General features: G+C 47.2%; 1 protein-coding gene across 2 annotated transcripts in view; it reads left to right on the top strand.

The window, feature by feature from the left end:
• Positions 1-12,677, top strand: part of LOC119963785 (disintegrin and metalloproteinase domain-containing protein 12-like) — a 247,970-nt gene that overhangs the window by 83,200 nt on the left and 152,093 nt on the right. For both annotated transcript variants that reach the window (XM_038793069.1, XM_038793070.1), the window contains exon 7: positions 3,153-3,218. In XM_038793069.1, coding sequence (XP_038648997.1) covers positions 3,153-3,218 — 66 coding nt within the window. The remainder of the gene's footprint in view (positions 1-3,152; positions 3,219-12,677) is intronic.

The raw sequence follows: 12,677 nt of genomic DNA, 5'->3' as shown, positions 1-12,677 counted from the left end.
TTGGAGTTGGGGACCAAGGGCAATGTGTCCAAGTTTGCAGATGCCACTAAGATGAGTGGTAAAGCTAAAAGTGCAGAGGATACTGGAAGTCTGCAGAGGGATTTGGATAGGTTAAGTGAATGGGCTAGGGTCTGGCAGATGGAATACAGTGTTGACAAATATGAGGTTATCCATTTTGGTAGGAATAACAGCAAACGGGATTATTATTTAAACGATAAAATATTAAAGCATGCCGCTATGCAGAGAGACTTGGGTGTGCTAGTGCATGAGTCACAGAAGGTTGGTTTACAGGTGCAACAGGTGATTAAGAAGGCAAATGGAATTTTGTCCTTCATTGCTAGAGGGATGGAGTTTAAGACTAGGGAGGTTATGTTGCAATTGTATAAGGTGTTAGTGAGGCCACACCTGGAGTATTGTGTTTAGTTTTGGTCTCCTTACTTGGGAAAGGACGTACTGGCGCTGGAGGGTGTGCAGAGGAGATTCACTAGGTTAATCCCAGAGCTGAAGGGGTTGGATTATGAGGAGAGGTTGAGTAGACTGGGACTGTACTCGTTGGAATTTAGAAGGATGAGGGGGGATCTTATAGAAACATTTAAAATTATGAAGGGAATAGATAGGATAGATGCGGGCAGGTTGTTTCAATCAGTAGCTAGTGGTGTCCCTCAGGGATCCGTGTTGGGCCCACAATTGTTCACAATTTACATTGATGATTTGGAGTTGGGGACCAAGGGCAATGTGTCCAAGTTTGCAGATGACACTATGATGAGTGGTAAAGCGAAAAGTGCAGAGGATACTGGAAGTCTGCAGAGGGATTTGGATAGGTTAAGTGACTGGGCTTGGGTCTGGCAGATGGAATACAATGTTGACAAATGTGAGGTTATCCATTTTGGTAGGAATAACAGCAAACGGGATTATTATTTAAACGATAAAATATTAAAGCATGCCGCTGTTCAGAGAGACTTGGGTGTGCTAGTGCATGAGTCACAGAAGGTTGGTTTACAAGTGCAACAGGTGATTAAGAAGGCAAATGGAATGTTGTCCTTCATTGCTAGAGGGATGGAGTTTAAGACTAGGGAGGTTATGTTGCAATTGTATAAGGTGTTAGTGCGGCCACACCTGGAGTATTGTGTTCAGTTTTGGTCTCCTTACTTGAGAAAGGACGTACTGGCGCTGGAGGGTGTGCAGAGGAGATTCACTAGGTTAATCCCAGAGCTGAAGGGGTTGGATTATGAGGAGAGGTTGAGTAGACTGGGACTGTACTCGTTTTAATTTAGAAGGATGAGGGGGGATCTTATAGAAACATTTAAAATTATGAAGGGAATAGATTGGATAGATGCGGGCAGGTTGTTTCCACTGGCGGGTGACAGCAGAACTAGGGGGCATAGCCTCAAAATAAGGGGAAGTAGATTTAGGACTGAGTTTAGGAGGAACTTCTTCACCCAAAGGGTTGTGAATCTATGGAATTCCTTGCCCAGTGAAGCAGTTGAGGCTCCTTCATTACATGTTTTTAAGGTAAAGATAGATAGTTTTTTGAAGAATAAAGGGATTAAGGGTTATGGTGTTCGGGCCGGAAAGTGGAGCTGAGTCCACAAAAGATCAGCCATGATCTAATTGAATGGCGGAGCAGGCTCGAGGGGCCAGATGGCCTACTCCTGCTCCTAGTTCTTATGTTCTTATGTTTCCACTGGCGGGTGAAAGCAGAACTAGGGGACATAGCCTCAAAATAAGGGGAAGTAGATTTAGGACTGAGTTTAGGAGGAACTTCTTCACCCAAAGGGTTGTGAATCTATGGAATTCCTTGCCCAGTGAAGCAGTTGAGGCTCCTTCATTACATGTTTTTAAGGTAAAGATAGATAGTTTTTTGAAGAATAAAGGGATTAAGGTTTATGGTGTTCGGGCTGGAAAGTGGAGCTGAGTCCACAAAAGATAAGCCATGATCTAATTGAATGGCGGAGCAGGCTCGAGGGGCCAGATGGCCTACTCCTGTTCCTAGTTCTTATGTTCTTATGTTTCCACTGGCGGGTGAAAGCAGAACTAGGGGACATAGCCTCAAAATAAGGGGAAGTAGATTTAGGACTGAGTTTAGGAGGAACTTCTTCACCCAAAGGGTTGTGAATCTATGGAATTCCTTGCCCAGTGAAGCAGTTGAGGCTCCTTCATTACATGTTTTTAAGGTAAAGATAGATAGTTTTTTGAAGAATAAAGGGATTAAGGTTTATGGTGTTCGGGCTGGAAAGTGGAGCTGAGTCCACAAAAGATCAGCCATGATCTCATTGAATGGCGGAGCAGGCTCGAGGGGCCAGATGGCCGACTCCCGCTCCTAGTTCTTATGTTCTTGTGTCACATTGGCATGTTTCCAGTCTACCGGGACCTATCCAGAATCCAGTGAATTCTGAAATATCATAATCAATGCATCTACTATCTCTGCTGCCACTTCCCTTAATACCTGAGGGTGCAGGCCATCAGGTCCCGGAGACTTACCTGCATTTATCTCCATTAGTTTATTCAATACCTTCTCCCCAGTGATGGTTATTGAACCAAGTTCCTCTGCATTAACTGAAGCTTTTGAAAATATTTTATTATCCTCTCCCGTGAAGACAGGGGCAAAATATTGGTTCAATGCCTCCGCCATATCTGTGTTGCCCATGATTACCTCACCAGTATCTTAAAAAAATTACTTTCGCTATTCTCTTCCTCTTTATTTACTTATCGAAGCTTCCAGTATCAGTCTTTATGTTTTCTGCCAGTTTCTGTTCGTAGTTCATCTTAGCTCTTTTGATTTTATTTTTTGGATCCTTTTGCTGAACCTTAGAGTTCCAGTTTACCACCAGCCTTTGCAGTATGGTATGCCCTAGTTTTTGCCTTTATGTTTTAGGGAGGATCCTTACAGAAGGGGGTACACTACATCCAGCGTTAGTCTGAAAATTAGAGCCAAACTTTGAGGGATAAAATTAGGAAACAATCCCACCTGTTTTGTGCTGTATACGATGGGGTTTATGGTGCCATTATTCTCTCAGGCTGCCATCCATCATGGAGGATACTGAGAAAAGGTGGGAGTTGAAGACTAGTTTGTGAACTTCACTAGAATGAATATCAGGTGTGTGACTAGCAATTTTAACACTTGTTGAAAACATTGAAACGTTGTTTTTCAGCTGAAAAGGTCTCTTGGTTCTGAAATGAAACACATTGAATTGGTGCTGGTTGCAGACAGTGTTGAGGTGAGTACACACTTGAAAGAAGGAACGTGAATTTACATAGCACCTTTCAAATGTTCCCAGAGTGCTTGATATCCAGTAAGTTACCTTGGAAATCTAATCACTATTATACTGATGGTTAGGTGATAAATATTGACCAAGGAGAATTCCTGTACTCACCTAAAATAATTGAATTGGATTTGTTTTATTCTCATGTGTACCGAGGTAGAGTGAAAAGTATTGTTCTGCGTACAGTCCACACAGATCATTCCATGCATGAAAAAACATAGGACATACATAAATACACAATGTAAATACATAGACACAGGCATCGGATGAAGCATAGGGAGCGTTGTACTACTCAATGGAGAAGATGTGTGGAGAGATCAGGTCAGTCCATAAGAGGGTCGTTTAGTCTGGTGACAGCGGGGAAGAAGCTGTTTTTGAGTCTGTTCGTGCATGTTCTCAGACATCTGAATCTCCTGCCCGATGGAAGAAGTTGGAAGAGTGAGTAAGCCGGGTGGGAGGGATCTTTCCCCAGGCAGCGGGAGGTGTAGATGGAGTCAATGGATGGGAGGCAGGTTCCTGTGATGGACTGAGCTGGGTTCACATCTATAAAGTTCACTTGAGAGGATAGACTTCATCTTAGCTTCAGATCTCATTTTGAATTAACAGTAGAAAATGCCATCTATTTATTCTCTATGATCTTGTAATGAACTCCAATTGGCTTTATTGGTTGGCCAATTGGAGTATGAGCTCCCCCAATGATAGCTCATTGAGAGGGCCCATATCAGCACCTGTGTAGGCTTTGTGAGCCAGTCTTAAGTTGACTGGACTGCTAGCAGCACTGTTTGTAGCTGCTCCTGTAATATTGTTATTGTAAATAAATATTGGTGTGGTGACGGAACTCCTGCCTCCCGTGGATTACTACAGTGGCGACGAGGTAAACTAAGAATTTTGCGGAGACCAACTGCCGCACTCGGAGGGTAAGCCTTGCCATTTTAAAGATGCTGTTTTTTGGGAGGTTAGAGGCATTCGACCCGGCTATTGAGGACTGGTCCCAGTATGTGGAGAGAATGTGTTACTTCTTCCGGGCAAATGATATACTGACGGACGAAACGAGACGGCTAATCCTGCTGTTGGCGTGCGGAACTACAGGGCACAGGCCAATGGAGATAGATACCTGTGGGAGGGACTACCACAACGGGTCCTGCTACCAGATAGCCGCTCTCAGGAAAAACCTGAGGAATAGAGGGAAAAGGGAAAACCCCAGAACTGCCCCAAGTCTGCCAGGACTAACTGGAGACAGAGGGAAGTACCGGCTGAGGCTCCCCCAACAGAGAAGGACCATTTCTGGCACCAGACAGAGTGGGGTAACAGCGACAGAAACCCTAGAAGGAGGTGGCAAAAGAGGAATAGCAGGTGGGGACACAGGGAAGTACACAACCTAGACGCCCCATCCTCCTCCGAAGGGGAACAATTATATAATATTACAACGAAGAAAGCAGAACCCATTAGGGTTACCCCACGGGTGAACGGGCGGCCGACAATAATGGAAATAGACACGGGTGCGGCCGTATCAGTAATGGGAGTGGCAGCATTTAGAAAAATCAAAGATGGACTCCAGCCACTAACCCTAACAAAAACATCGACGAAACTTAAAACCTACATGGGGGAGCCCCTGGAAGTTCTAGGCACGACTCGTACCTGTGGAATATGAGAAACAATTGCTCAGATTACCGTTGACGATAGTAGAGGGCTCCGGACCGAGCTTAATTGGACGGAACTGGCTGAAAGACCTAAAATTAGATTGGATGAAAATTTTCCAGAGTGGAAGCGGGCAGTTGAGTGGAGTACTCCAAAAATACCCGGAGGTCTTCCAGGAAGGTTTGGGGGAAATCATAGGCGTCAATGCAACTTTGCACGTGGACAGAAGCCCTTCCGAAATTTTGTAAGGCCAGGCCGGTACCTTTTGCATTAAGGAAGAAAGTAAATGATGAAATAGAAAGGTTACGGCGCGACGGCATTATCAGACCAGTACAGTTCTCAGAAAGGGCAGCGCCGGTGGTACCAATTTTGAAGCCAGACGGCTCGATACGTCTCTGTGGAGATTTCAAACAGACAGTAAACAAATACGCACTGCTGGACAAATACCCAATCCCAAAAATAGACGACCTATATGCCAAATTGGCAGGTGGGCTTTTGTTCACGAAACTAGACATGAACCAAGCCTACCTGCAGTTAAAACTGGACAAGGGCTCCCAGAAGTTCGCTACGATCAACACCCTGAAGGGCCTTTTTCGTTATACTAGGCTACCTTTTGGAGTGTCATCAGCCTGCGCTATATTCCAGCGTACGATGGAAAATATTCTGCAGGGACTACCGGAGGTGGCGATTTATTTGGACGATGTCTTAATCACGGGTAGGACAAACAGGGAACACTTAAGGAACCTGGAGGAAGTGCTCAGGCGTTTCGCAAAAGCAGGCGTACTGCTAAAAGGGGAAAAATTTGTTTTTCTGGCCCCACAAGTGACGTACCTGGGATATAAAGTAGACGAGTCAGGCTTACATCCATTAGAAGACAGAGTAAGGGCAATAAAAGAAGCCCCAGCTCCCACCACGGTCCAGGAGTTACGATCATTTCTAGGGTTGGGAACCTATTATGGAAAATTTATTGAAAATAGGGCGTCCATCCTAGAACCCCTCCACCAGCTACTAAAAAGGGGCAAGAATGGAAATGGTCCGCCCGCCAAAACCGAGCATTTAGGGACATTAAGGAACAGCTGTCATCCGAAAATGTCCTAGAGCATTATGACCCAAGGAAGGAGTCGGTGGTCACTTGTGATGCATCCCCCTACGGGGTAGGAGCCATCTTAGCCCATAGAGGAAGGAATGGGGAAGAACGGCCAATAGCCTATGCTTCGAGGACCTTGGTGAAGGCTGAGAGGAAGTACGCCCAAATCGAGAAGGAAGGACTGGCGGTGATACTCACAGTAAAAAAATTTCACCAGTATCTGTACGGGCGGAAATTCACCACAGTGACGGACCATAAGCCGTTATAAGGGTTATTAAAAGAAGACAAGTCAATACCCCCGATTGCATCAGCTAGAATCCAACGCTGGGCGTTGCTACTGCCGACATATAGATACGTTCTGGAGCACAGACCGGGAACACGAGTAGCAAATGCAGATGCTTTGAGCAGACTTCCCCTCCCGGACACTCCGCCGCAAAAACCAAAAGTAGAGGAGACAGTAATGACTCTAAATTTTATGGACACCCTACCAGTAGACGCACAACATATTCGGTTGTGGACGCAAAAAGACCCAGTTTTAGCCAAGATGAAGCATTTACTTCTAACAGGGGAACTGGAAAGACCAGTGGAGCCCCAGATGCACCCATACTGGAGCAGAAGGGACCAAATAACCGTAGAAGACGGTATCCTATTATGGGGAGTCAGGGTAATCGTCCCAGTTCAGGGCCGTCAGGCAATCTTAACCGAGTTACATCACGGACACCCAGTGGTGTCTAAAATGAAGATGCTAGCTCGAAGCTACGTTTGGTGGCCAGGTTTGGACACAGACATAGCAGCCTTGGTACGTCGGTGCCAGGAGTGCCAACAGGGGCAAAGAGTGCCACCAGCTGTGCCATTGCACCTGTGGGAATGGCCAGGCAGACCGTGGACCCGCCTGCATATTGACCACGCCGGCCCTTTCATGGGCTCAATGTTTTTGGTGATAGTGGACGCCCACTCCAAATGGTTGGACATCCACCGGGTAAACACGGCAAGCACAGCATCGACAATTGAAAAGCTCAGGGCCTCGTTTGCAACACATGGACATCCGGAGGTATTGGTGTCGGACAACGGAACGGCATTCACAAGTGGGGAATTTGGAAAATTCCTGAAGGAAAACGGAGTCCGTCACATCAAAACGGCCCCTTACCATCCAGCGACCAACAGCCTGGCAGAGAGAGCGGTCCAGACACTTAAAGCGGGACTCAAGAAGCAGCCAGCAGCGTCAATGGACACAAAGCTCTCCCGCTGGCTGTTTGATTCCAGGACCACACCGCATTCCACAACGGGCATACCGCCAACTGAACTCTCAATGCGAAGGCGGCTGCGAACGAGGCTGAGTCTCCTTTTCCCAAATTTAACGGGGAAAGTGGAGAAACAACAGGAGGCCCAACGCAGGGGGCATGATAATAGTCGGCAGCAGAGACATTTCCAGGTGGGGGCACCGGTTTGGGTCAAGAATTATGGGAATGGACCAACATGGGTCAAAGGCACGGTAGATTCCCAAACGGCCCATATCCTATGAGGTTTCAATAGGAGGTAAGGTGCTGAAGAAACACCTAGACCAAATAAGATGTGGAGATGCTGGCGTTGGACTGGGGTGAGCACAGTAAGAAGTCTTACAACACCAGGTTAAAGTCCAACGGGTTTGATTCAAACACGAGCTTTCGGAGCGCAGCTCCTTCTTCAGGTGAATGGAGAGGTATGTTCCAGAAACATTTATATAGACAAAGTCAGAGATGCTAGACAATGCTTGGAATGCAGGCGTTTGCAGGTAATCAAATCATTACAGATCCAGGGAGAGGGATAATCACAGGTTAAAGAGGTGTGAATTGTCTCAAGCCAGAACAGTTGGTAGGATTTTGCAAGTCCAGGCCAGATGGTGGGGGGTGGATGTAATGCGACATGAATCCAAGATCCCGGTTGAGGCCGTACTCATGCATGCGGAACTTGGCTATAAGTATTTGCTCGGCAATTCTGCGTTGTCGCGTGTCCTGAAGGCCGCCTTGGAGAACGCTTACCCGGAGATCAGAGGCTGAATGCCCTTGACTGCTGAAGTGTTCCCCGACTGGAAGGGAACATTCCTGCCTGGTGATTGTCGCACGATGCCCGTTCATTCGTTGTCGCAGTGTCTGCATGGTCTCGCCAATGTACCACGCTTCGGGACATCCTTTCCTGCAGCGTAAGAGGTAGACTACATTGGTCGAGTCGCACGACTATGTGCCGCGTACCTGGTGGGTGGTGTTACCACGTGTAATGGTGGTATCCATGTCGATGATCTGGCATGTCTTGCAGAGATTGCCCTGGCAGGGTTGTGTGGTGTTGTGGTCGCTGTTCTGAAGGCTGGGTAATTTGCTGCCAACAATGGTTTGTTTGAGGTTGCGCGGTTGTTTGAAGGCCAGTAGTGGGGGTGTGGGGATGACCTTGGCAAGATGTTCATCTTCATTGATGATGTGTTGAAGGCTGCGAAGAAGATGTCGTAGTTTCTCCGCTCCGGTAAAGTACTGGACTCGAAGGGTACTCTGTCAGTTGTGTCCCGTGTGTGTCTTCTGAGGAGGTCGGTGCGGTATTTTGCTGTGGCGCGTTAGAACTGTCGATCGATGAGTCGAGCGCCATATCCCGTTCGTACGAGGGCATCTTTCAGCATCTGTAGGTGTCTGTTAAGCTCCTCCTCGTCTGAGCAGATCCTGTGTATACGGAGGGCTTGTCCATAGGGGATGGCTTCTTTAATGTGTTTAGGGTGAAAGCTGGAGAAGTGGAGCATCGTGAGGTTATCCGTGGGCTTGTGGTAAAGCGAAGTGCTAAGGTGACCGTCCTTGATGGAGATGAGTGTGTCCAAGAATGCAACAGAATTTGGAGAATAGTCCATGGTGAGTCTGATGGTGGGATGGAATTTATTGATCTCATCGTGTAGTCGTTTCAGTGATTCTTCGCTGTGGGTCCAAAGGAAAAAAATGTCATCGATGTATCTGGTGTATAACGTCGGTTGCAGGTCCTGTGTGGTGAGGAAGTCTTGTTCAAACTTGTGCATGAAGATATTGGCATATTGAGGTGCGAATTTGGTCCCCATGGCTGTTCCATGCATCTGGATGAAGAATTTGTTGTCAAAGGTGAAGACGTTGTGATCCAGAATGAAGCGGATGAGTTGCAGAATTGCGTCTGGAGATTGGCAGTTGTCGGTGTTGAGGACTGAGGCTGTTGCAGCAATGCCGCTGTCATGGGGGATGCTGGTGTAGAGTGCCGAGACATCCATTGTGACGAGGAATGTTCCTGGTTCAACTGGTCCATGGGTGCTGAGTTTCTGTAGGAAGTCCGTCGTGTCGCCACAGAAGCTGGATGTACCTTGCACGATGGGTTTCAAGATGCCCTCGATGTGGCCAGAGAGGGTCCCATTGCCTGAAACGATAGGGCGGCCTGGTGTGTTGGCCTTGTGTATTTTCGGGAGGCAGTAGAGATCTCTAATGAGGGGAGTACGTGGGATGAGAGCACGTAGGATGCTCTGAAGGTCTGGATCCAAGGTCCTGATCAGTCTGTTGAGTTGGCGGATGTGTTCCTTGGTCGGATTTGCGGGTAACTGTCTGTAGCGTTCCTGGTTGTTGAGTTGTCGGTATACTTCTTTGCAGTAGTCCGTTCTATTCAGTATGACGGTGGCCCCTCCACCGCCGACAGCGAACCCAAGGAGACGACCTATGAACCGGAACAGCAGACCGCGAGATCTGCGGTGCAGCAAACGAAAAGGAAAGTGTTGAAGTGTTGAATCCGGAAGGTCGCTGCCCTGGACTCGACATGTATGTTCAAGCCGTCAGAAGTCGTGTCAATGCCAGATTCATCAGCCGCATTCACAAGGCAGCCCCGAATGTCACCCAAGCACAACGCAACGCCATCCGCGCTCTCAAAACCAACCGCAACATCGTCATCAAACCAGCAGACAGAGGAGGGATGGCTATAAGAGGAGACAAAAATGAGAGTACATGAGAAAGCTAGCCAGAAATATAAAAACGGGATAGTAAAAGGTTTTATGAATATTTAAGAAAATAGTTAACAAAGTGAGCTATGGTTCTATGGAAAGTGAGTCTGAAAGATTGATGATGGAAAACATGGAGGTGACAGCTGAACTGAACAGGTATTTTGTATCAGTCTTCATTATAGAGGATCCAAAGCAGGAAAATGACACTCACTGGGGAGGTGGTACTGAGTAAATTTTTCGAGCTGTGAGCTGAAATGAGCCCGGGTCCTGAAGGACTTCATCCTCGGCTCTTAAAATAAGTAAGTTTTACAACAGCAGGTTAAAGTCCAACAGGTTTATTTGGAATCACTAGCTTTCAGAGTGCAGCTCCTTCATCAAGTGAGGCCTTGAAATAAGTGTCCAGTGATGGATAGTTGATGTATTGGTTTTAAGTTTCCTAGATTCAGGGAGGGTCATATTATATTAAAATGTAGCAAATTTAACTCCATTATTCAAAAAGAGAGGGACACAGTTATTCTGACAATTGTCGGAAGGAAAATGTTAGAAGCATTAAAGAAGTTATAGCAGTGCATTTCAACAAGTTGAAGGAAGAGTCAACATGAATTTGTTAAAGCAAAATCGTATTTAACCAATTTATAGAATCATAGAATTTACAGTGCAGAAGGAGGCCATTCGGCCCATTGAGTCTGCACCGGCTCCTGGAAAGAGCACCCTCACCCCATCCCCACAACCCAGTTACCCCACCCAACACTAAGGGTAATTTTGGACACTAAAGGCAATTTATCATGGCCAATCCATCTAACCTGCACATCTTTGGACTGTGGGAGGAAACCGGAGCACCCGGAGGAAACCCACACACACATGGGGAGGACGTGCAGACTCCGCACAGGCAGTCACCCAGCGTGGAATCAAACCTGGGACCCTGGCGCTGTGAAGCCACAATGCTAGCCACTGTGCTACCTTGATGCCGCGGAGTGGAATGGTATTCCAGAGAAACTGGATAATGATCTGGGGACCCAGGTTCCAATCCCACCACGGCAGGTGGTGGAATTTAAACTCAGTAAAATATCTAATGATGACCGTGAAACCACCTTCGATTGTTCGCTAATACCATTAAGGGAAGGAAATCTGCCAGCCTTACCTGGTCTGGCCTACACGTGACTCCAGATCCTCAGCAATGTGGTTGACTCTAAAATGCCCTCTGTCACAGAGGGAGAATTTAGAATGTCCAAAGCCATGCTGTTCGGTGAATTGGACATTGTGAATTCTCCCTCTGTGTACCCGAACAGGCGCCGGAATGTGGCGACTAGGGGATTTTCACGGTAACTTCATTGCAATGTTAATGTAAGCCTACTTGTGACAATAAAGATTATTGAAAAATAAAAGGCCTAGCGAGCCACTCGGTTGTATTTAACCACGACAAAAACACGAAAAAGGAATGAAACCAAACGGACCACCTGGCATCAAACCAATGACAAACCCTGCAAACATCTGGGGGCTTGTGCCAAAGTTGGGAGAGCTGCCTCACAGACTAGTTAAGCAACAACCTGACATAGTCACGCTCACAGAATCATACCTTACAGACAATGTCCCAGGGACCCACTATCACCATTCCTGGGTATATCCTGTCTCACCGGCAGGACAGACCCAGCAGAGGTGGCGGCACAGTGGGATACAGTCAGGAGGGAGGTGCCCTGGGAATCCTCAACATCGACTCTGGACCCCATGACGTCAGGTTGAACATGGGCAAGGAAACCTCCCGCTGATTACCACGTACCGGCCACCATCAGCTGATCAATCAGTTCCCCTCCATGTTGAACACCACTTGGAGGAAGCACTGAGGGTGGCAAGGGTACAGAATATACTCTGGGTGGGGGGGGGCAACAATGTCCATCACCAAGAGAGGCTGGGTAATACCACCACAGACCGAGCTGGCCGGGTCCTAAAGGACAATAGCTGCCAGACTGGGACTGCAGCAGGTGGTGAGGGAACCAACAAGAGGGAAAAACATACTTTAAAAAAAAATGTATTAATTGTTATTGTCATAAGTAGGCTTACATTAACACTGCAATGAAGTTACTGTGAAAAGCCCCTAACTTGGCCTCATCCTCACCAATCTGCCTGCTGCAAATGTGATGCGTGATCAATAACTACTGAAACGAGGATGAAGTCCGAATTGAAGGCTTTAATCAACAAGATGTTTTCCCCAGCAGCTCGAGTACAGAAAGAGGCCGGCTGCTGGGAAACACGGGTTCTTATACCCCGCCTCATTGGGCGGAGCTAATTTACATCCCGACCAATGAAATGCAAACACTTGGGCCAATGAGCAGCGAGCCTTCTGCACCAATGGTAGCTCACACTCCCAGGTACGTAGTACCTCTAGTCATACTACCACAAAATGTATCTGTCCATGACAGTATTGGTAGAAGTGACCACCGCACAGTCCTTGTGGAGACAAAGTCCCATCTTCACATTGAGGATACCCTCCATCGTGTTGTGTGGCACTACCACCGTACTAAATTGGGCTTCTATCGGAAGTGCGGATCTTTGCGGATGACTGCACAATGTTCAGCACCAATCACAACTCCTCAGACACTGAAGCAGTCCATGTCCCAATGCAGCAAGACCTGGATAATATCCAGGCTTGGGATGACAAGGGAGAAGTTGCATTCGTGCCACACAAGTGCCAGGCAATGACCATCTCCCACAAGAGAGGATCGAACAA

This window comes from Scyliorhinus canicula, chromosome 3 (assembly GCF_902713615.1).
Source record: "Scyliorhinus canicula chromosome 3, sScyCan1.1, whole genome shotgun sequence".
Classification (NCBI taxonomy): Eukaryota; Metazoa; Chordata; class Chondrichthyes; order Carcharhiniformes; family Scyliorhinidae; genus Scyliorhinus; species Scyliorhinus canicula.
This window is presented reverse-complemented; position numbering and strand designations above follow the sequence as displayed.